Source organism: Epinephelus moara, chromosome 3 (genome assembly GCF_006386435.1).
Source record: "Epinephelus moara isolate mb chromosome 3, YSFRI_EMoa_1.0, whole genome shotgun sequence".
Classification (NCBI taxonomy): Eukaryota; Metazoa; Chordata; class Actinopteri; order Perciformes; family Serranidae; genus Epinephelus; species Epinephelus moara.
In genome coordinates, this window is record NC_065508.1 from 27,153,146 (window position 1) to 27,175,479 (window position 22,334).

General features: G+C 38.3%; 1 protein-coding gene across 3 annotated transcripts; it reads right to left on the reverse strand.

The window, feature by feature from the left end:
- Positions 1-6,982: 6,982 nt before the first annotated feature.
- Positions 6,983-18,699, reverse strand: lrrc32 (leucine rich repeat containing 32). Of its 3 annotated transcripts, none has more exons than XM_050041218.1 (4): positions 18,482-18,699; positions 18,307-18,353; positions 15,104-15,197; positions 6,983-12,083 (listed from the first exon to the last, which is right to left on the reverse strand). In XM_050041218.1, the coding sequence occupies exons 2-4, from the start codon at positions 18,309-18,311 to the stop codon at positions 10,242-10,244; spliced, it is 1,941 nt and encodes a 646-aa protein (XP_049897175.1). In that variant the 5' UTR covers positions 18,312-18,353; positions 18,482-18,699; the 3' UTR covers positions 6,983-10,241. The 3 variants fall into 3 exon arrangements, with proteins under 3 accessions (XP_049897175.1, XP_049897176.1, XP_049897174.1); XM_050041217.1 differs by having other exon boundaries at positions 6,984-12,083; positions 18,307-18,374; XM_050041219.1 differs by lacking the exon at positions 18,307-18,353.
- Between the last annotated feature and the right edge of the window lie 3,635 nt (positions 18,700-22,334).

The following is a 22,334-nucleotide window of genomic DNA, read 5'->3' on the forward strand; positions in this document are numbered from 1 at the left end:
ACATATGAAGAATAGGCAGGTTGCCATTGCATGAGCTTCACTTGCTCAGTGCACTGAAATTCTGATCAAACTACTGCTGCCCAACCACCACTACTCTAAATGAAAACCCCCCAGAAAATCCCACTAACAGACAGTAACATCAGTATTTAAGGATCACATGTAGAAGTTCAAATACTGCTTTTTCATCTGATAAACAGTATTAAACTGTGGGACACATAAAGTACGCGTCACTTTAGGTCATCAGTTATGTAACTTGGAAGCAGAGGGGCTGCACTTGCTAATTAAGGCAGTGAGCAAACACAGCTCTCACTGACATAAACACAGTCTAGACAGTTCAAGATTCAAGATAAAAAAGATGTAGATTACTTCTGGGGCTTCCTGTCGCTGCACACACAGCAATACTTAAACAAGCAAATTCTCAATTGTAAGCCGCAAAGATTAGAATTAATCTCATAAAACCACAGCCGGATCCTCGTGTCTTTTACTGATTGAGTGTATTAATATCCATGCTTTAAAGTCTTGTTCTGTTCACCCAAACTTATACATCCTAAGAAAAATATAGAGACAAAACTATATTTATTATTTAAGCAAATACATGCTTCACAGCCTGGAGGAGCTTCTTCAAAGTTCAAGTTAAACAGCATCTTCTTTAAACACTTCACCGTATTTAAACAGCTTCACAGCATGATTCAGGGCTTTATTTAAATTAAACACAAACACCCTGTGACATGTTGATATTAGTGCCACGCTAGAAAATAAAGTGTAAACCAACATGATGCTTCATCAATTTGACAAAAGCCATAACTGAATATTTTCACCAAATATCTGTGACATTCTCATGTCTGTTTCGAAAGTGATAAAGAGGCTTTTTCCCCTGTTTTTTAAAACAGCCGACAGCCGGTGAACAACTTCCTGTACCACCCTGAACAACAATTTAGCCTCAGTAAGTGCGTTTCTCCCTCCTGGGGGGAGGAGGGGACGGAGAATCTGAGTCATAGAGGGTAAAAGGCTTTCATTAGACCGCTCAGCTTCTCATGCTGAACAGCACTTTCTCAATCTTTAAGCCTTAATCCAAACGTAAACACAGGAGGAAAGTGGGAGCTGAGGTAGAAAGGCTGGAGAGAGGTCAACTCTATCAAAATAAAAGCCCCAGCTCTGGGTGATCAGGGCCTGATTAAATATAATAATGAAAAGGAACTTCTTAACTATTTTATCTGTCATTTTTCTTATCCTACCTTTTTTATCTATGTCTTTTTAACATTATTTTATTATGGTCTCATTATCAGCTTATCAGTAAAACATTTTTGAATTGCACTAGTCTGTACAAAAGGTGCTTTAATTAATTTGCTTTACTTTAATTAAGTTTGTTTTATCCAATTAAAGGTTCAGTTCACCCAAAGTTGAATACATGTGTCTGTCTATTCAGCAGACTTTATTATGAACAGTTTTGTTAAAGACCCTGAAAACTTGCTTTTCAATCTTAAGTATTTTTCAATCACATTAAATACCCTTGACTAAATAAGACTAATAATGGCTAATTATAATATAAAAATCTTTCAAGTGCATGACCAAAATTGTTCAAAATTTGGCACACAATTGTGTAATAATGCAGGACCCCTTATAGTAAAAAAAAAACTAATTGAGAAAATCCCCCCAAAAATGTTCAGTAATGTATTTATAATAATAGAATAATGATTAATAATTAAGCTGTAAAAAAAACAACCCAATCCCCAGAAACTGTATGTTTCTGCAAACCACACACATATTACAATTGCATTTGTTATATATCTATAGCGGCTATGTTGATACTTAACGCTTCAACAAAGCTGTTGTTAGCAGGTGGTTAGGTTTAGGCAAAAAAAACAAACACTTGGATATGTTTAAAAAAAGATCATGTTTGGTTTTAAGGATTTCAGGGCACAAACCTGTCAGTAAAAGCAACAATTTCTTTGTAAATAGGAAGGAAACGCAGCAAAAACACAACCGTATTTTTTCTTTAACCTAAAAGGCCAGTGGAAACCAACAGACTCTATACATCATATATCACAACTGGTTTTGTTCTGGTCTGCAGCTTCGTTTGGTTTCACACATATCATGTGTTTCTACAACATTTCTAAAGTGACATAGTGTTTGAACTGGCTTTGTTATTTGAGGGAGGAGGGGATGGAGGATGGCATGTCACCTAGGTGAGACATCATCCACCACCCCTCTTCCAAATGGCAAAGTAAGCTCATATACTATGTCACTTTAAAAAAAATGATACCTACAAAACATGCAAATTTAACGTATTCATGGTTTGCAAAAATGTCCAATGCCAACACTTTCTTCTGATGACTGGGCTGCAAATAAACAATGGATATGGAAAAAACAAACAGGATATAATGCAATAATTAGTGAGCTTCAAGGTGCTTGTTGGCAGATTTTGTTACCTTTAAATAGGCTTGCAGCGATATACCAGTTTGAAGGAATACCGTGATATAAAAGTTAACGGTTATCATACCGTGTACATTTACTTACTGTATCTTCGATACTGAAAGAAAATGCAACTGGATGTTGAATCTCCCCTTCATTTTTATTATTTTCAAATGGGAGACATTTTACACATACTTCCATTAACATAATGGTTTCAAGTTTCAATTATAGTGATAAAACCTTTGTTGAACCAAAAATAACCCTTCTGTTTTCATTCCTTTAAGGGTCATTGTGACCGATAATAATATAATTATGTAATACTGTGAAACCGACGATTATCCTACTGTGAAAAACTCCATTACAACTGTACCTTTGAATAAAGCCAGGCTAGCTGTTTCTCCCTATTTCCAGTCTTTGTGCTAAGCTAATCTCACCAGCTGCTGGCTGTCGCTTCATATTTGTTTTACAGACACAAAAGTGGTGTGTCATATGAGTCTTACTTCCCAAAGTATCTAACTTTTCCTCTAAACCTGACTCATTAAAACCATTAAAACCCATCCCATCCTGTCAGCCCAAATTACAGCACATTTTTATACCATGACTGCTTCATATTTACCAACTGTTTACATGTGGATGGTCATTGCTTAGTGATAATGATATTAAATGAAGTGCCACAGTAGGCCTATACTGCAGCATCCACTGTAAAATGTAATTAATGGAAGTCATGCTGAACAAGTAGCTCTACACATTTACACACATTATATGACAGATGAGTGGAAGTTATACTGATGCAATTACCATTAACCTGGAAGATAACAACTCATAAACCTGTCCACTGTTATCACTGGAAGTCACCACTTTGTGGGTTATTTGAGAATAACCTTCAGGGTGGTAAGCTTAAAAATTTCCAACTCTCCATAGGCCATGCAAATGCACTGTGAAAGTGAAACTCCAGAGAACAGCATCCTCTGGTAATCATCTGTTATATCAACATTGGAGTAAAGTTCACCAGCCATTAAGATGCTTAGTGTTAAAATATTGGAAGTGTTGGATTGGTTACATGGACTACAGCCCGAGTTATGTGGAACTAAATATAAAAAGGAAGCACATTTCTGCTCACAATGTGATATTAACTAAATAAAAACCAGGAATAGTTTCAGAATACTCCACCAGTCTGACAATGATGCTCAATTTAATCAGTGGTATCAGCAGAATGGTTCTTATTATTATTTATTTTGCTTTTCAAAGTCTACATTTTCAATAATCATCCTGCTATCCCAAATCTTTTAAGGTCATATAAAAAAAACCCCCAAATAAGCTTAAATATTTATTTTATCTATCAATATTGCTACCAGATGACAAGCACGGGCTTGACACAATAGGCTCTGACATGCACTTGGCAGTTATAACTGCAGGCTAGGCTCTCAGAGTAATAAATAACAGCTGAGATGTGCAGACCTAAACAAAAAAGCCAGAGGAAAAACCAGCCAGACCTAGACAAACACAGAGCAGCTTACAATCTCACATGTCCTCATTTAAGGAGAAAGAATAATTTCAGTGCTTTAAATGCAATAAGATAAGTTTATAGTCTGTTCATCTCACTTCATTGCAGCAAAATGTATCTAACGGACTGAGAAAGCAACTTGTTTTATTATTCTCGTAGTCTACCAAAACGTTGATTTGTATTTGAAATATTATTAATTTGTGCCACAAAAAAAAAAAAAAAAAAAAAAATCACACTTGGCATCTGTCAATACTGTCATGCAAAATACCACGATACCAGACCCCACCCCTACTTTCCCAGACCTTCAATCAGTCGCTGTAGCAACTTTAATTCAGCCAGTGCAAACACAGCCCCGGGGTCTAATCCGCTCCAACTCCCCCGCAGGATCAGCAAACTTTCTGTTGCTGCCATAACACAGGTTTGATCTAGGTTAGCCCACTGTGACCCCAGCAAATTTAATTCAAGTTTATACGGCCGAGTTGAAGGACCATTTCGGGAGCTGAGGCCCATTCTTCCCTCAGCAAAGTAGTTCCTGCATGGGGAGTGAGGCCGAGGGAGTAAGGGCAGCGCTAGCTAGCTAACTTGACATATCTCATTTAGCTGATCAAACAGCTGGTTTAATTTGTGAAGTGATAAACAAAGAGAGAGAAAGCGGAGCAAGGAAGGGCTGAGAATCAATGTGCTGTGAGCAGCTCAACAATAAAATAAAATTGTACCCATTTTAAACAGTAAAACGCAGAAAATCAATATGAGGGGTTCCAGACATAATAACTGGTGCAATAATTGAACTACTGCAATACCCCGTGCAATACTGTTCAGTATATGACTTAATTCTCATCATCAACTCTTTAATGTGAATATTTATTCAACATCTAATGCATAATGTACATAGTATTGTTTATTCTTATTCTTGTCTTTATCCTATTGATGTATACTGTAGTAAGAAGGGATGCGCGCGATTAGTCATCTAAACAATTAAACGTCCGCCCCCTTGCTAGTCAGCAATTTATTTATTTTAGATGTTATTTTAGTGGTTAACTTCTGACTGAGTTGCCGTCATGTTCACATTCATACCGCACGGCGCAAGTGTATCTTCTTCTGTCATGGTTGTTGAAGACTGTGATTAAAAGGCTTCAAAGGGCTTCAAATGCACACAATATTTTTGGGACAATGTTTCAAATACTTAACAATAAAATGTGCTAAAGTTTGACTGTTTTCCTTTTTTAGACTGGTCAACTAGTCTTAATTAAAATTTTCATTTAGTCGCCAGGAACATCCCTAGTAGTAGTCATTACAGCATAATACATATTTTATATTTCTGAATGTAACACTATATATATTATACAGTGTAATGTAGCACAATGCATAAATTTGTATATTTTTTACATACTAACAGACTCAGCACAGTGAAGATATATTTTATTTTATTATCTTGAGTACTAGTGTTAGCGTAATAGTAAATAGCATGCACTGGGGCCCCTGGTAACTACCTTACGCCACTGGCCCCTCTTATCTTAATCAATACAAATATATCACATTTATTACTTAAACGTATTTTGTATTATTAATCTGAATCTGCTAAGTAATTTAAGTTATCCAATAAATGTAGGCAAGTAGACTAGGAAGTACAACATGTGCCTCTGGAATTTAGTGGTGTAGTAGGCTAAGTATAAAGTAAAATAGAAGTACTTTGAATTTGAATGTACTCAGTTACTTTCCACCAGTTTGTTTGAGAATACATGTTCACTATCAACATCCACACATGTCTGAATTTACCTACATACATTATGTAAAGCAGACATAATTTCTCAGTGCCTTCATCAGTATTGTCATTTAACGGCCATGGCGGGCATATAAAGAAGCATTTTACCTTACCATGGGTGTCTTGTGGGGGAGAGGGTACCATGTTACATCAAGGTGCAGGTGCCATCAATGAAGTCAAATTGTTCAGGTGAGCTATGGTCAATGGTTTCAATCCTGTTCGTTGTAGAACACAACTTGCAGCAAGAAGTCATTGGAAGTTTGGCAATGACTGTTGCAACAGAGTTTATATTCGGAAAAATATCTTGAAGGTAACTTACATTCTTGATGGGAGAGCAGGTGGCGGAGGATTCGGCGGCTGGCACCGACATGTTTGGCGCTGGTAAAGCCAAGCCAACATGTGTGGCGACCGTCAAATCGGCTAACGTTAGCTTGTTTTAAGCAAACGTTAGCCACTTCTAACTCACTTGTTTGGAATACTTCTTCCTTCTTCGGCCGTGGTTTCTTTGAATATTATGCTATGGACATTTGCTGTGATATGTTAGTAATATTATTAAGCAGCCGTTTGTTTATTTATTTTTTTATTTACTTATTTATTTATTTATTTATTTATTTATTTTATTGATTTCTATTCCACTGCAAAGACTGACTTTCTCCCAACCTGGAAGTAGTTACAGCCAGGTCATACAAACTTTAACCAATGCACATTTTCAAGGTAGCCCCACCCATATTAATATTCAAGACTTTTAATTGGACAAAGCATAGGAGTGACATCTCCAGAAAACAAATCATATTAACTATTATTGGTTATTATTGATTGGGTGGGCCTCACAAAATGATTTAAACAACCAGTTATTAAAAAAGTTTCTGATTATTTTCCTGTAATTCGACAAATCACAACTGTAAACAAGTGTGTGGTACACAGTTAAAACACTGCTATCTTAAATAGCTTCAGCCATTCATATTGATCAATTTTTCGGATGGGAAATCCCATTTCTAAAAGTTTTTTTGTGTATTACTTATTTTATTTTTCTCTCTTTTTAAGCCTACTATGATAAAAACCCATTAATAAATTATGAAAAACAAAACAAAAAAATATAACCTGTACCGATGATGGGGTATCTTACATCAAAAAACAAAATACAGAATTAAATAACAGATAAAATGTGAATATTTAATTGTTCAAGGCAGAGAAATCTTTTGTGTAATAATGAAGAGACAAATATTAGAAAATTGCATTCAGTTTAATCTCGTATCATTATGTGCTCTTTCCTCAAAAACCTCCTTAAATCCTTTGCAGGCTGAGTTTATTGAACTTAATATTTATCATGCACTTGTAGTGTGAAACATTTTGGGAAATATGTTTATTTGATTTCTTGCTGAGAGTTAGATGGGAAAATTGATATCATTCTAACTTTCTGCAAGAAAGCACAGCTGTACGAGCACCACATAAAGTGAAATGTTACCATAATGTGGGTCTAACTGCGGGAACCAACCAAACTTGCGTGAAAGTGAGGTATTATTTTGAGGTATTAGCTGAAAAATGAGAAGAAAATAAACTTAAAATGGGCGGATGTGAATACCACATTCAGAGGATTACACGTTTTTGTCACACAAATAATGTCTCACACAGTTTTTAGTGTAGAAAATTGACTTCATTTGGTACAAAATATTGCTAATATTACATTATAAAATAACATCACAGGATGATAAAAGATACAAATCAACTTGACTTGTACATAATAATAATAATAATAATAACAATAAAAATAATAATAATAATTTTAGGATCAAGCACATTCAAATTGTATGAAACTGTGGATCCCAGTGTAGCCAACATCAACATAGCACTGGACTTCATGTTCATGTATTTATCTAAAAATATACAGTATGTATATTATACTTCTATATAAGAGCATCACAGTTATTAATCATTTCAGTGCTTAGTCCAGCTCTCAACTTTTCATGTCAAATGAATACATATTGTGTCAAAGGATAGCACCACAGGCCTGGGATCAACACAGAGAACATACTGTTTAAAATGTCCAGCTTAGTTTTGTTATAGTAACAAAATTATCCTTAGTGTTAACAGTCACAGACACAATCACACAAACACGAGGAAATATAAAGTGCAAACTACACAAAGGGTAAAGGGACGTCTTGGGTTGCTTTTAGACAACCTACATAGTTGTCATCGTTTGTGAAAGAGCATGTTGTTTCATGACCTTTTGTAGTGTTTGTGTTTCTTTATTTTTAGCTTAAAGGAAAATTCCACTCTCAGATACTCTTACACTGAACGTTACTGAGTGAAGACATCTGACTTTGTTCCAGCGTCAACACTCTCGACTAAATCTGATTTATCATTATCATCATCACTGATTTAATGTTCATTAATAACCCCTTAAAGGGACAGTTCACCCTAAAATATAAAGAAACATGTTTTTCCTCTTACTTGTAGTGCTATTTATCAATCTAGATTGTTCTGGTGTGAGTTGCATGTGTTGGAGATATCGGCCATAGTGATCTTTGCCTTTTCTCCAATATAATGGAACTACATGTCACTCGGCCTGTGGTACCCAAAGCACCAAAAAATACATTTGAAAATTGCACCACTAATGCCTCTGTCCAGAAATCATGACCCAGTTGCTCAAGATAATCCACACTCTTGATTTGAGGATTTACATGAAGGGACTTCTTTCTTTATACCAAACTACGCCCGACAACCGTGTCAGCGCACAGAAGGAAATGTGCATCTACTGCTAGCTCAATTTTTGGGCCGCAGGGCATCACACGACAAATTGGGAAGTTGTAATTCCACTATTTGCCCACTACAAAAATTGGTTTCAAAGCCTGGTGCACCTCCTGGGGTCTTGCCTCCTGAGCTTTAACATTAGCTAGCGCAATGGTGCTAGGTGAGCTAGCAGCAGATTCACACGTTCTTCTGTACAGTGATACAGCTGGTGGGTGCAGATCAGTAGAAAGACAATAGTTCTTACATGAAACTGCTAACAACAAGGTCTGTGGATGATCTTGAGTAAATGGGTCGTGATTTCTGGACAGAGACATTGCTGTTGAGTTTTCCAAATGTATTTTTTTTTCTTCTTAGCTCTTTGACCACCACAAGCTGAGTGCCATCTATTTTCATTATATTAGAGCGAACGCAAACATCACTACAGCTGACATCTCCAACATCTGATATCAGCAACTCACACAAAAACAATCTAGACTGATAACCAGCACCACAGGTCAGAGGAAGAATAAGTATTTTTGATTTGGGGGGTGAACTGTCCCTTTAAAGAAACAGTTATACAAATGTTGAAAATGTTTTCTTGCTGAAAGTCAGACGAGAAGATTGATACCACTCTCATATCAGCGAGTGGTATCATCTAACTTTTATCTAACAAGAAAAAAGAACATTTCCCAAATAGTCAGAATGTCCTGTTGCATTTTATGGCTGCATTTCAGTCTGATCTGTTGAGGTGTCAGTGGAGAGAATGGTCAACAGTGTTTAAGTGTTTTAGTGTGGATTCATCCTTTTACATTCAATAAAGTTATGTTGGTTGGCATGTGGCTTAATAAACAAGCAGGAAACACCCAGCCCAATCACCAAAAGAAAATGCTGGCATTATACATTTCTGTAAGCCACGAATATGTTAGGCTGTATTTGCACATTTCATACGTGTCATATCAACACTTCTGAAGTGATGTAAAATCTAAACGGACTTGTGAAGGGGATGTTGGATGGTATGTCACCTAGGTGAGATGCCTGCTAAGCTGCAGACCACTGCTGAAAACGATTTGAAACCAACAACAGGTTTGTTTTTTGGCAATCCTTTGTAGCATTTCCCAGCAGCATTTGTGCCAGCCGATCTGGGTGTTTTGCAGCAACACATCACAACGTTTTCTAGCAGCTTTTGTGCCACCAAACGTAGCTAAAGCACGATCTTTTCCAAACCATTACCAAGTGATTTTTGTCCCTAAACCTAACCACACCTTCGCCACAGAGTTGGTGAGAAAGTTTCAATGTGTCTGCTACAAAATAATGTACATATGTAATGTATCTGTGTTTGGCAAAAACGTACAATACCAACAATTTCTGGCGATTCGGTTGAAACACCCCTGCTTCAGCCATATGGCTCTAAGGTTGCAGTTCCTGAAATGACCACTGGATTGTGACTGCAAGAGACTTTCAGAAGTCTGTTTAAAAAGTCCAAACTTCTCTTTTGAAATGCAAAGAGGAAATATTTTTCCACAGGAAGTTCTGGTTTCAATAGTTTTGTTATGCCTTCATTTAGGAGATATTATGGCACGTGTTGTCTTGTAGACAGGTGCCATTGTGGTTCTTCTTGCATGTCCCATCTTAGCTTCACCGAGGTTTCTTCCACTTTTGACCAAATTTGGATTCAGTCACACTAGTCTCAAAGATAGTAGTGGTAAACCCAAATTTAGGGCTATAAATTGTCCCTTCATAAGACTTTGAGTGACATTACATTCATGTTTTTCTTCTGTCTCTGCTTCAAACTACCAAGCAAGTCCCAAATATGAATTCCTTCATGGTTTCACATTATGCGCTAAAGCTGCGGTTGGGTTTCCGTTTCCTCGAGTGGCAACATTTAACCAGCAGCGCCAGCGCGATCATCACAGCTAACACTATCACTACAACAGCTATAATATAGTTCTGGATGCCTGGTCTATGACACATTTCCTTGGTCACCTTCTCAATGTTGACTGGTTCTGAATAGTCCTCGTGAACGCAGGTCACAGTCTCAATGTCAGGTACAACCACGCCTGAGTGCTGGACCATGTGGAGGAAGTCGAGGTTGCTGCAGCAGCTGAGAGGGTTAGAGCCCATATAGAGGGTTTTTAGTGAGCGCTCCAGAGCGAGCATGGTGCGGTACTCCAGGGTGACCAGGTTGTTGTGCTGCAGGTTTAGTGACTCAATGGAGGAGTCTTTGTTCCACATTGGTAGAACTGTCAGCTGGTTGGTTGACAGGTCTATGTGTTTGAGACTCCTCAGCGAGGACAGGTCCGTGTTTAGACTGGAGATGTTGTTTTCCCTCAGGAGGAGGTGGACTAGGGAATGCTCCAGACCAGAGAGGGAGTCTTTGTCCATGTCTAAGCCCGGGTTCAAGGACAGATCCAGTAACTTCAGAGGGGTGTTGGCAAATGCATTTGCAGGCAGAGTCCTCAGATTGTTTTCAGACAGGTACAGGAACTGCAAGTTTCTTAAAGAAGAAAAGGAGACACAAGCTGGAGGATCCTGGTGGTTTTGGTCCGAGGAACAGATTTGGAGATTGTTCTGCTGGAGCTGCAGATGTTTGATGCTCGGAAGTCTTTGAAATATTTGATGGTCCAGAGTGGTGAGGTCATTTCCATTCAAGAAGAGCTTTTCCAGTGATTGCAATGCGTTTTCCCCAAATATGAGGCTCTGCAGCGAATTATAGCTGAGGTTGATAATCTTCACCGTCTGTAGAAGGCCTTCATTAGTGATAGAAAAGGAGCTGATACAGTTATTGCTCACATTCAGGACCTCGAGTGATGCCATACAGTAAAAAAAGGACTCTGGTATGCTTTTCAGTTGGTTGTAACTCATGTCCAGGTATCTCAAGCGAGAAAAGTAAACGTTTGTCTGTTTTTCAGGGTCTCCTGTGACATTGACGCTCTGAAGATGGTTTCTTGAAACGTCCAAATATTCAAGCACGTTGTTTCTGGGGAGAAGAGGGAAGTAAGGCATTTTGTTTTCACTGAGATCAAGAGTGAGGAGTTTATAAGGACGTGTTGATGTTGTGCTTTGGAAAAGCTCCATGCTGTTCTTGCTGAGATTCAGCACTTTTAAATTACAGAGATTGAAGTCTGTGATGCACGTGATCGAGTTCTTGGACAAGTCGAGTTCAGTCAGATGATCTAAGGAGTCAAAGGCTCCATCTTCAATCTCCAGGATGACGTTATTGTGGAGGCTGATTTTCCTCAATGACGAAGATCCACTGAAGGTATTTTGTGCTATTTTGGTGATGCTGTTGCTGTTCAGAGAAAGGTTTGCCAGCAACGGAGAGTCAGCCAGGAAATAGTCCGACATCCCCGTGTACAGGCCATTGCTTGAAAGATCAAGTGACTCAACAGCTGTAAGAGGCCCGGTGTTGATTTTGGAGAGAGCAAAAACATTCAGATGATTCTTGGACAGATCCAGGACTTTTAGATCTGTCATGTCTTTGAAGAGCCCCGGCTGGATGAAATGGATCTTGTTAGAGTGCAGGTTCAGGTGGTGGAATCCGGTGTGGTACGCTAGAGTTTCCTGGGTGAGATTCTGCACCTGGTTGCGAGACAGGTCCAGCATTTGGACGTCATGAGGAAGGTTGACTGGAGCGCTTCTGAGGCTCAGATCACTGCAAAACACATCCATCTGGACCTATGAACAAAAGACAAACACACAAGTCTGATTATGTCGGCATGCTGCCAGATTGCCCGACCATGACACAATACAGACCAAATGTTTAAAGTGAACGTGGAGGGTCGATTTATGAGTCAGTGTATCTGCAGCATGTTCTTGGCAGCGACACAGTCCTCTGAGGTACTGAGTTTTTACAATGGCTATTTCTCTGTAAATTAATACAAAAACCTAAACTGCTATTTAACAATTCAATTCTTCACCCAACAAAACAGTTTTAAAAGAAAGATATTTTAAAGACAATACACATCACACCTCTATTACCACAGTTTTCGTCATCTTCTCTCCCTTTTCACTTCATAGATTCAAATATTTAAGCTATTAAGTGTCGTTTATAATTGAAACCATATGGCCAGAGACCCCCTCTGTCCAAAAACAGCGCATAAAACTATCCCCTTCTCTGTTTTCTCTCCGAGGCAGAGCTACATTTAGCTTCTTGGCATATTTGTGGTGTCCTGAAAGTGGCCAACCCGTAAACAAACACATTGATTTATCCCCTTTAACTACCGGAGGGCAAAACATCTTATGTCTGTTGTTGAACACTGAGGGATAAATCTGGCACATTTCAAAAACAGTACCGTCATTAAAAAGCATCTTTTCTCTTTGACGTCTGGTGTTATCAGTGATAACAGACACATGGCTTACATTCCTGAGGACTCTGGAATCAAGTGTGTTTAACATCTGATATTTGTGTGGGGGGGTTAACGTTACATTTAGTCATATTTACTCAAGTTTTCACTATACTTAAGAACAACTTCAAGGTACTTTACTTGAGAATATAATCAACAAATAAATAATGATGTGCTATTACAGGTTAAGATAAACCTTTGGTGTTCCCCTAGAAGGGAAATTCACAAGCTACGAGTATATTAAGAAATAAAAACTAGCTCCATCTTTACCAGCTGCAACATTAAAGTGATGAACACATTAATTATAATGCAATGATAAATTATGATTCTAAAATGGGCCATTCTGCCTAATGAGAACTTTTACTTTTCATACTTTAAGTCCATTTTGCTGATAACACTTACATACTTTTGCTTAAGTGAGGTTTTGAATGCAGGACTTTTACTTGTAGTGGAGAATTTTCACAGTGGCGTTATTACTTTTACTTAAGTAAAGGAACGTAATACTTCTTCCAACCTATGACCTGTTGTCACCGTTCATAGACGGCACATAAATGACATATTTGAGTGGGACTTTTTAAAAAATGTGACTTTTTTTGTTTTGTTTTGTTTTGACACAATGAAAATACAGAGTTCAGTGGAAGTAGTAAGCCATCTTCTTACACATGTTCAGTGCAGTTATGAAGTACTTTTACTCCCTCATCCAATTACTTTTGGAGGGATATATTGTACTTTTTATTTATTTGACAGCTATGTTCACAAGTGATTTTTCCAACTGAAGAAAATGAAAATGGAAATAAATCATGTTGCCTCCTTGCCAGGGGCGTATCTGGGATTTGAGGACACTGGTGGCTTTTTTTTAAATGATGAACAAGCTCTATTTCGATGATTTTTATGTGCTCTGGCACCTTATTTACCCATAAAAATAAATGTTTTTTTTTTTTTTTTTCCAGATTAATTATGAATGGTTATGTTTAGTGATGCACGATAATAGCGGCACATCATCGGTATTAGCCGATATTGGCTTTAAAATTAACTATGGGAGTCGGCCAACATGCTTTTTCTTACTTTGTACAATGAATGATATCTAATTTATGCCGGATGTCAGCAAAAAAAGAATATTGTGCATCCCTAGTTATGTTGAAAATATAAGTAGATGTTAGTAATTAGACTTGAGTTGAAACAGAATACTTTACAACTGTTATCATTACATATTTAGAGATGGGAATAGTTAACTGTATGAATTTATGTTAAAATAGGTGGAATGTAATTGAGTATATTAGTCGAGTACAAGTATGAACAGAATGACAGATTATTAGATTCAGGCATTTTTCATTATTAGGCCTATTCTTGTTTTGAAAACATTTACATAGGCTATATATTTAGATCTGGGGCTATTTTTAAAACGTTCCGGGCTGAAGCCTCAGACACCCTGGCCTAATGGCGCCACTGCTTCTCGCCTTGGCCTTTTTAACGCTGATTTTTGGCACTCGCCGTGAGCAACAATGCCCCTGTTTGAGTCTGGTCAGGGACCTTTGTTTTTTGTGTATTTGTTTCTTATTATTAATATTATTTTTGGCCATTTTATGACTTTATAGCAACAGTACAGAGATGACAGATGGAGAGTGACATGCTTCCCAGACACGGACTACAGTTTGGCTACAACTCAGTCTATGGACAGTTTTGGTGACACCTGACATCACTGACTGTTTCTATTTTTACTAACCACTACGCACACAGCAGTGATTCCACTTAACTTCACTAAAGCTCTTGCACCCATGTGCTGGTCTTTCCTAAGAAAAGAAACGCCCCCAGCACACAGGAAGTGATGCTTACATTTTCAGTTTATTACATAATTAGAACAAGAGCTGTCCTGCTGACAGTCTGCATGTCAAGCCAAAACCAAAAACATGATTCACCAGAAACTCTGAGGAAAAGATGGCACAGTCTACTATACACACTGACTGACAAGTGACCTCTGCTGTAGTAACACAAAAACACTTCCCAGTTTTTCTTCCAGTGAAGCCAAATAATGTTTCTCTGTCCAAATACTGAAGGTCTGACGGCAGCACGGCTCAAGAGCTAAAACTAATAAACCAGATCTGCTCAGGTCAAAAGCTTCCAAATAAACTGTCTGCCTCTTGGTAATCTGAAAATACCTCAAGCACCTGATGGATTAGGTGCCTCATCTCAGTTGCCGTGGGCAACCCATAGAAATAAACTAAAAACAGATGAAAACACAGTTGCTATTTATTCATGTAGAAATGTTAGGAATGTGCCTTCAGTTTAAGATGCCGTTAAACTGAGAAAAATAAGAATTGAAACGTCAGACTGTGCGTCTCAGGTTTTACTTACAACTTGGCATGGAGGGAGGTGGCGGGGAGGACGTGCGGATGCCGCCACGCAGCTGATCAACAGCGGGAAGAGCAGCTGGAAGGCAGCCATGGTGCTGCAGCACAGGGGAGAGTCCAGATCACACAAGTTAGAAACACATGAATGCAGGAAGCAAGCTGTAGGTGATATGATTCGAAAAGGGAAGGAAAAGGAAAACAGCCCTACCTACTGTGTGACATGCTGACCTATGACAGTGCTATTTATGCCCTGAGATACAAAAGGGGCTTTTTGTTACTTGTGTGTGCTGTGACATTTCTCTTTCACACTGTACTATGTATTGCATTTAGCTGCAGAACTGGTAGGACTGAGAGCGAATGACTAAGAAGACGAAGCTTAAATGGTTTCCGTGAGTTCTGAGTAAATGTGATCAAATCTATACTGTAGCTTATTGTTTGGAAACAGAGAAAAGCAGAGATTGTTTTGTTGGGCCTTGGTGAGTCATCTTTTACGAGACACAAGTTCTGTGCCTTGTTATTTTGTGGAAACTTGCTCAAATATTTTTTGAGCGCTTCCCCTGAACAAAACACAACAACATGTTAGCTTGCAGGTTAGACAATGTGGGAGTAATTAGCACAGCAGTAGTGGTAAGTACCCAGGGGGTGATAAGGGCGTGGAAATGTAGGTGAAGAAAGATTACAGATAGCAAATAAAAACAGCCAGTTGGGGTTTTAATGTAGAAAAAGCTCTAAAAACTCATCTCCTGTTAATTTCAGCATTAAAGATGAGGAAAAAGTAGCTTATTTTATGTAAAATCTTCCCTAAAATCTCATGTAAGAGCTTCACATAACCACTGAGAATCTGTGCAAGAGCAAATTCAATAAAGACATTCATCACAGTGCTCTCATGTGATGTTTGTGAGCATTTGTAGCTGCACAAAATACTGACACATCATTCATTTAAAGCCATTGAAAAGCATCTGGATTTGCTGGCAAAGAATAAATAGAAACATGAAGCTATTTTTGTTCAATAATCACATTAAAAATGTTATTCTAAGGCAGATCAGAGAGCTGCACGGCTTCTTTTTAATGATGTGGAAAGCTGAAAACAAATAGTTTATCCCACAATTTACAACATCTGCAATCTGATGTGAAAACAATGTGGTCGTTAATCAGCAGCCAGAAAGATCAACAAGATTTCCAAGTTCTGTGCTCAAGTATAATTGTGAGCTCTACGTGAGTATTTCCATTTTATACCACTCTGTTCTTCCAATCCGCCACATTTCAGTTTATTTTTTACACCGTTACATTTGCTATAGTTATTTTACAGCTATTACATTAAAAACACATCATTCATTCTTGGTAATTTGTGAATGATTTTTTTTTACCAAACATGACTGAGTTAAACTATGATCCAAATAAATCTCTCTGTCTTCTAAACCACATTTCATCCTTAAGTCTTAATTAACGTGGGCTGTTTGCAGGCTTCACATGGCTGACATCACAGCTGCCCTCGATAATCACACATCTTATATATTGTTTTAACATCTTGTTTGAAGAGTGCCTGGACAAAACCTTAAATAAATACATTTAGTGCTGGACAGCGCTCGATTGTTTGGTCTGCGACGTAATAGGTCAACCAGAAAAAGGTCCATTACTAACAAGATGAAAGGGGGCATATCGTTACCTGTCATAGTGGAGTCAGACATATTTCGGTTAATAAATCGATCCCCCTCCCGTGCTTGTATACGAGGACAAACTGTAACTGTAGCTCCACTTAACTGTGCATGGAAACGTACTGACTGTTAGAAGCACTTACAGTAATTCTGACTGTTGGGGGGAAACTTCAGGGTGTTACCTTTCAAAAGAGACTGTGCATGTTTTAGGTGAATTTTACAAGAATGATAAGAGGACAATTTACAGACATCTCCCATTGGTCACTGTATTTGTCAATATACTGTGCATATTGTGCCTAAAAAATAATCTTGTGACACTTGAGTTGCTGGCAGTTACACCAAGGTGACATTTCCAGTTTTAAACTTGTCACACAGTTTCATTTAAATAATGTTTGGAGTCCAAAAGAAGCTAAAGTGTCCAATATTTCACAAAATAAAAAGTAAAGATTAAAGAAATGTAAAAAAAAAACATAAATAACATAAATCTGTGTAAATTTACCACCCCTCCCATTACTCATCTCACAACCTGTCAGATTCATCTGGTGACCATTTGGAGGGGCCTGACCCTTCTGTTGGGATCCATACTAAAAATGTACGTACGGACAAATGCCAAAAATGGCTTCCACCTCACCATCTGCATCGCCATTTTCCTGTCTCCATAATGTTCATAAGCATGTGTCAGAGTTTCTCCCATCGAGCCTGTTCTTAAAGATCACAATGTTTCTGTGAGAAGTGGCGCATATTTCTTTCAGGCCTCGTTTAGTGCGTACGCAATGTTTCATAAATGAGACCCCAGGCCTGCTGACAGACACGGCTGGGCCCCTTTAAAAAGGTCCCATTTTCATTGGTTTTTGTCTTTTCTTATTTGCTTTGTCTTTTTTCAGTTTGGTACCAAACTATCTGTGTTTTGAAAGGTGCTACATGAATAAAGTTTATTATATTATTACTATCATCATCATTGTTAATATTTAGGATAAACGTCTTTATCACCTTATAGAGCCCCCCTAGAAGCTGGGTCCCCTCTCTCCCCCCTTATGGTCGGCCCTGCACTGGACTAAACTAGCACACTACTGTATATATAAAATCGTTAAAACCAGCTCCACCTCGAGCAGCTCCAACATTGAAATGTTACGTACACACTGATGCAAACCTAATAATGTGATTTATGTTAATGTAACAGTCACAGGGGACATTTTTCTGCAGGTCGAGAACTTTTAATACTTATAATAGTACATTTTGTTGATAATACTTGTCTATGTTTACTCTTTACTTTTGTAAATTTGAAGCAGGAGGACCAGGAATACTGTGCGTATTTTAGGCAAAGATGATGATATTTTGGCGGTATCACGATCTATAGACTATCTGCAAAGTAATATATCTTGTGTAACAGTGGAATATATATTCAAAATCTTGTGTCATCATTTCACATTGAGCAGAGCATTTCATACTGCTGATTTTTCATCTTTTTTTTTCAAATTCAAAGTGTTTAGATCCTTTACTTTCAATAAAAGTGGTAATGAAATAATGTAAAAATACAGAAATATGTACTTACATCATGTGTTTTGGGTGTAAGATCTTCTCTGTAAACTTCTACTGAGGCTGGAATTTGAATGCAGGATTCTAAAGGTAAAGTATTTTTACATTAACTTGCATGCACACATCTGCTCCCAACAGGCTCGAAACAACCAAACAAAGTAACAACTTCTTTTTTAGAGCTGAACATTTACCTCACTCTCAGTTGATGACTAGTCTTCAAAGTGCCTCCTGACTATGTTGATTTCACATCCTCAGCGCGCACACCCACCCACTCATAGATCGATAGTAACCAAGCAAACGCCGCAAGCCAACAAGGTCCTCTCAGCTGACTCTTCCCTCCACATCGCACGGCTCCGGCTGCTGTCCAGCCATCACATCCTGTGAGAATATCCTGCATCGCTCGGCCCTCTTCCCCCCTCCCACTGTTCTCAGGGAAATGCCTTATAAGGGGGTTGGGAAGTCCAGTTTTATGCTCCACTTCAAGGAGACACAACGCCCACATCTCACCCCCCCTTCAATAATACTCTCTATCAATCCAAAGGTTTCTTTAGAAATACTTTGGACGTTCTCAAACACCAATCTCCATTTGGAATTTGGGGAATTTCAAGAGCTCAAAGGTCAAAGTTTCCATGTTTATTATCTTTTTTTTTTAAAGCAACCTTGTATGGATAAATATTTGAAAAGAGAGACTCTCCACCCAGAGAGAACACAAACGTCAGCAGCAGTTATTGATGGATTTATAAGAATCCGTCCGCCCATCGGACACGTGTGGGTGTGTTGAAAAATCACACATCCTTTTCAAGACTGTGGGAGTGAGTCTGGTTTGTCATGTGGCTTTCCTCTGGTTCGCCATACTGTAAACAAACAACACTGTCACTATAATGAGTAAGGCCAGTTTACACATAAAGACAATTCGCTTTAAACGACTGTACAACTGTCTGTGAATGTCTCGACCAGATGGGAAAGTGAATGAATAAGACTTTGTCCTCATTCGATGATAACTGTTAGTGTGCTCTGGAGCAAGGCAGTGATTCTCTGACTGCCTTAGTGGAGCTGTTCAGACTGCACTGTGTACATTTGAGCCAGGTCGTTGGTGGTATCAGGAGCTACAGATGATTTTTTTTTAAACTGTTTTAAAAAAAAATGCAACTTAATGAAGTAAAATCTGGTTTACACATGTGGCATCATCTCACATCAAACATAGAGCTTTTTTTATTAGACAGATTGAAAGGGGGACGACATGCAGCAAAGGGCCAAAGGGTTGGAAACGAAACAATGGCCACTGTAGCAAGGACAAGGCCTTTGCACATGGGGCAACATGTACCGACCAGGACCAGATTCAGTGACCACAAAGAGATGCAAAGACACACAAAACAACCAAAAAAAGACACAAAATGACTTCAGAGAGACACAGTCCCAATGTCCTCAAACGAGACACGATAAAGTCCCAATGTCCTCAAATGAGGCGACAATAAAGTCCCAATGTCCTCAAACGGGACACGATAAACTCCCAATGTCCCCAAACGAGACGACAATAAAGTCCCAAAGTCCTCAAATTAGACAATAATTCAGTCCCAATGTCCTCAAACGAGACGACAATAAAGTCCCAATGTCCTCAAACAAGTGCTTCCTAATTAACAGCGTCTCAGCTTGTTACTGTTGCTAAAACTGGTCAAATTTGTTGCCATATCAAACAACAAATATTATTAATCACAATCAGCGTTTAGATTAGTAACACTTAACAGTGGTTCCCAACTGGTGGGTCACGATCGAAAAGTGGGTCGTGGGTCCATTCTGAATGGACTGCAAGTGACCTGCAAATGTGTCATGTTTTTAAAAAACACACTTTATTTTTAAGTACACTGAATTTCCAGCACAGAGCTTTTATTTTTAAGTGCCATTTCCTGCTGTAGAGTGAGTGGCTAACAGACAACTACTTGACAAAGACAGTAAACTAGCTTGATGACATGGCCAAACGGAAGTNGTCCTCAAATGAGACGACAATAAAGTCCCAATGTCCTCAAAGAAGACAACAATTAAGTCCCAATGTCCTCAAACGAGACACGATAAAGTCCCAATGTCCTCAAACGAGACAGGATAAAGTCCCAATGTCCTCAAATGAGGCGACAATAAAGTCCCGATGTCCTCAAACGAGACAGGATAAAGTCCTAATGTCCTCAAATGAGGCGACAATAAAGTCCCAATGTCCTCAAACGGGACACGATAAACTTCCAATGTCCCCAAACGAGACGACAATAAAGTCCCAAAGTCCTCAAACGGGACACAATCAAGTCCCAAGTGACCTGCAAATGTGTCATGTTTTTAAAAAACACACTTTATTTTTAAGTAAACTGAATTTCCAGCACAGAGCTTTTATTTTTAAGTGCCATTTCCTGCTGTAGAGTGAGTGGCTAACAGACAACTACTTGACAAAGACAGTAAACTAGCTTGATGACATGGCCAAACGGAAGTGCAATGCTGAATGTGATGAACTGTGTGGATCTTGAACTAATAAGGAGAAACCTGGACCAGTTGGGAATCACTGGTCTATAAATCTCGCTTTCATTGTGCAGTTCTGTCTGCCACCACATACGATCTCCAAGAAAATGAAGGCTCAATTTACAGCACAAAGGAAGAACATCAACTAGGGCTGTCCCAAATATCATAGCTTCACATTTTCGAAACATCAGTTTTTAGTCGAGGCACCAAAAATAACATGATGTTTAGCCACTATGTTAGAATGCAGGCCGCAGTAAGATTAGCCATAATACCTAAACAAAAAGGTGTTAATTGCAGCTTTCAGGTGATTTGCCAAGCTTGTTGTAGATTAGTGCTATGTCAGTTTCCTCTGGCATATCTGGCACTCAATTTTTTTGTGGGTCATCTTTTGAAAATATTGAAACATTTCCGTGCTTAGACAGATTAGCATGGCAATGATCTGAGCTTTGAAGCTTCGAAGCATTCAGAGCAGTCCTTGTGTCAACCATTGGGCAACCAAAACAGGAAGAGGATAGCGCTTTTGTTTTCCTCAGTAGCTATCGGTAGCTATGCCCAGTTACTGCAGAGTATCATTGTATGTTCTTTGCAGTTAATATAACCAGTAATGGATATAGTGGACATTGGAACAACCAGAGTACCTGTGCCAACTTTAAATAAAAGTATCAATATCACAGTGTAAAAATATTCCATTACAAATAAAAGTCTCAAAATTTTACTCAAGTGAAAGTACAGAAAGTTTATCAACAAAATGTTCTTAAAGCTGTTATTCTTTTACATCTTTTTGCCACTTGGGGGCAGCACAACAAGCTGTAAACACAGCACATAATATCACCTTATAAAACTGATATGGTGAACTTGTTAGCAAACAGTTGATACAGAGCAACATTAGCCTTCATTTGGAGTCATGTTTGTGTCCACCTGATGAATGCAAGTCCAATATTTACTCTCCTTTTAGCTCAGTTTTGGTCTCTACCAACGCCAGAGGGAAACATCTGGATCTGTAGCTGCTACAGGTTTCACGATGTTCACCAGCTAGTCTCTAACTGTGTCTGTTTGTTTTATGGATAACAGAGCAGTGAGAGTGGACCAAACAGTAAAGATTTGGACTGTAAAACCAGCATTTTACTGCAGTAGTTGCTTAAGTTGGACCTAATTTTAACCACTTAATACACTGAAGAAGACTGTGTGATAAGGTTGAGAGCTCTGGACAAAGCTGAAGTGCGAACCTTCAGTTCTGCTTTGGTAAGAGTAACATTACCACAGTGTTGTGGCATCTTGTTTAATTATATTTTGTTCATATTATTTCTCTTGCAAGTTGAAATTGTACAAATCGTTCACAGCCAGCACACCAGCAAGCATTATATATATAAAAAAATAACTTAAAGTATCAAAAATAAAGTACTCATAATGGAGAAAAATGTCCCTCGAACGCATTAAATATAATTATTATTAAGTATTTTTTTGTGTAAGTGACATCTTACTGTTGTAGTTGGTCCAGGTGGTGCGGATTTGAACTTATATTTCATATGTTATTCTTATATATTT

Coding starts and splice junctions, on each gene's coding strand:
- lrrc32 (XM_050041218.1), bottom strand. Junction 12,084..15,103: donor ACCTCCCTCCATGCCAAGTT/GTAAGTAAAACC, acceptor TTTTGTTCATAG/GTCCAGATGGATGTGTTTTG.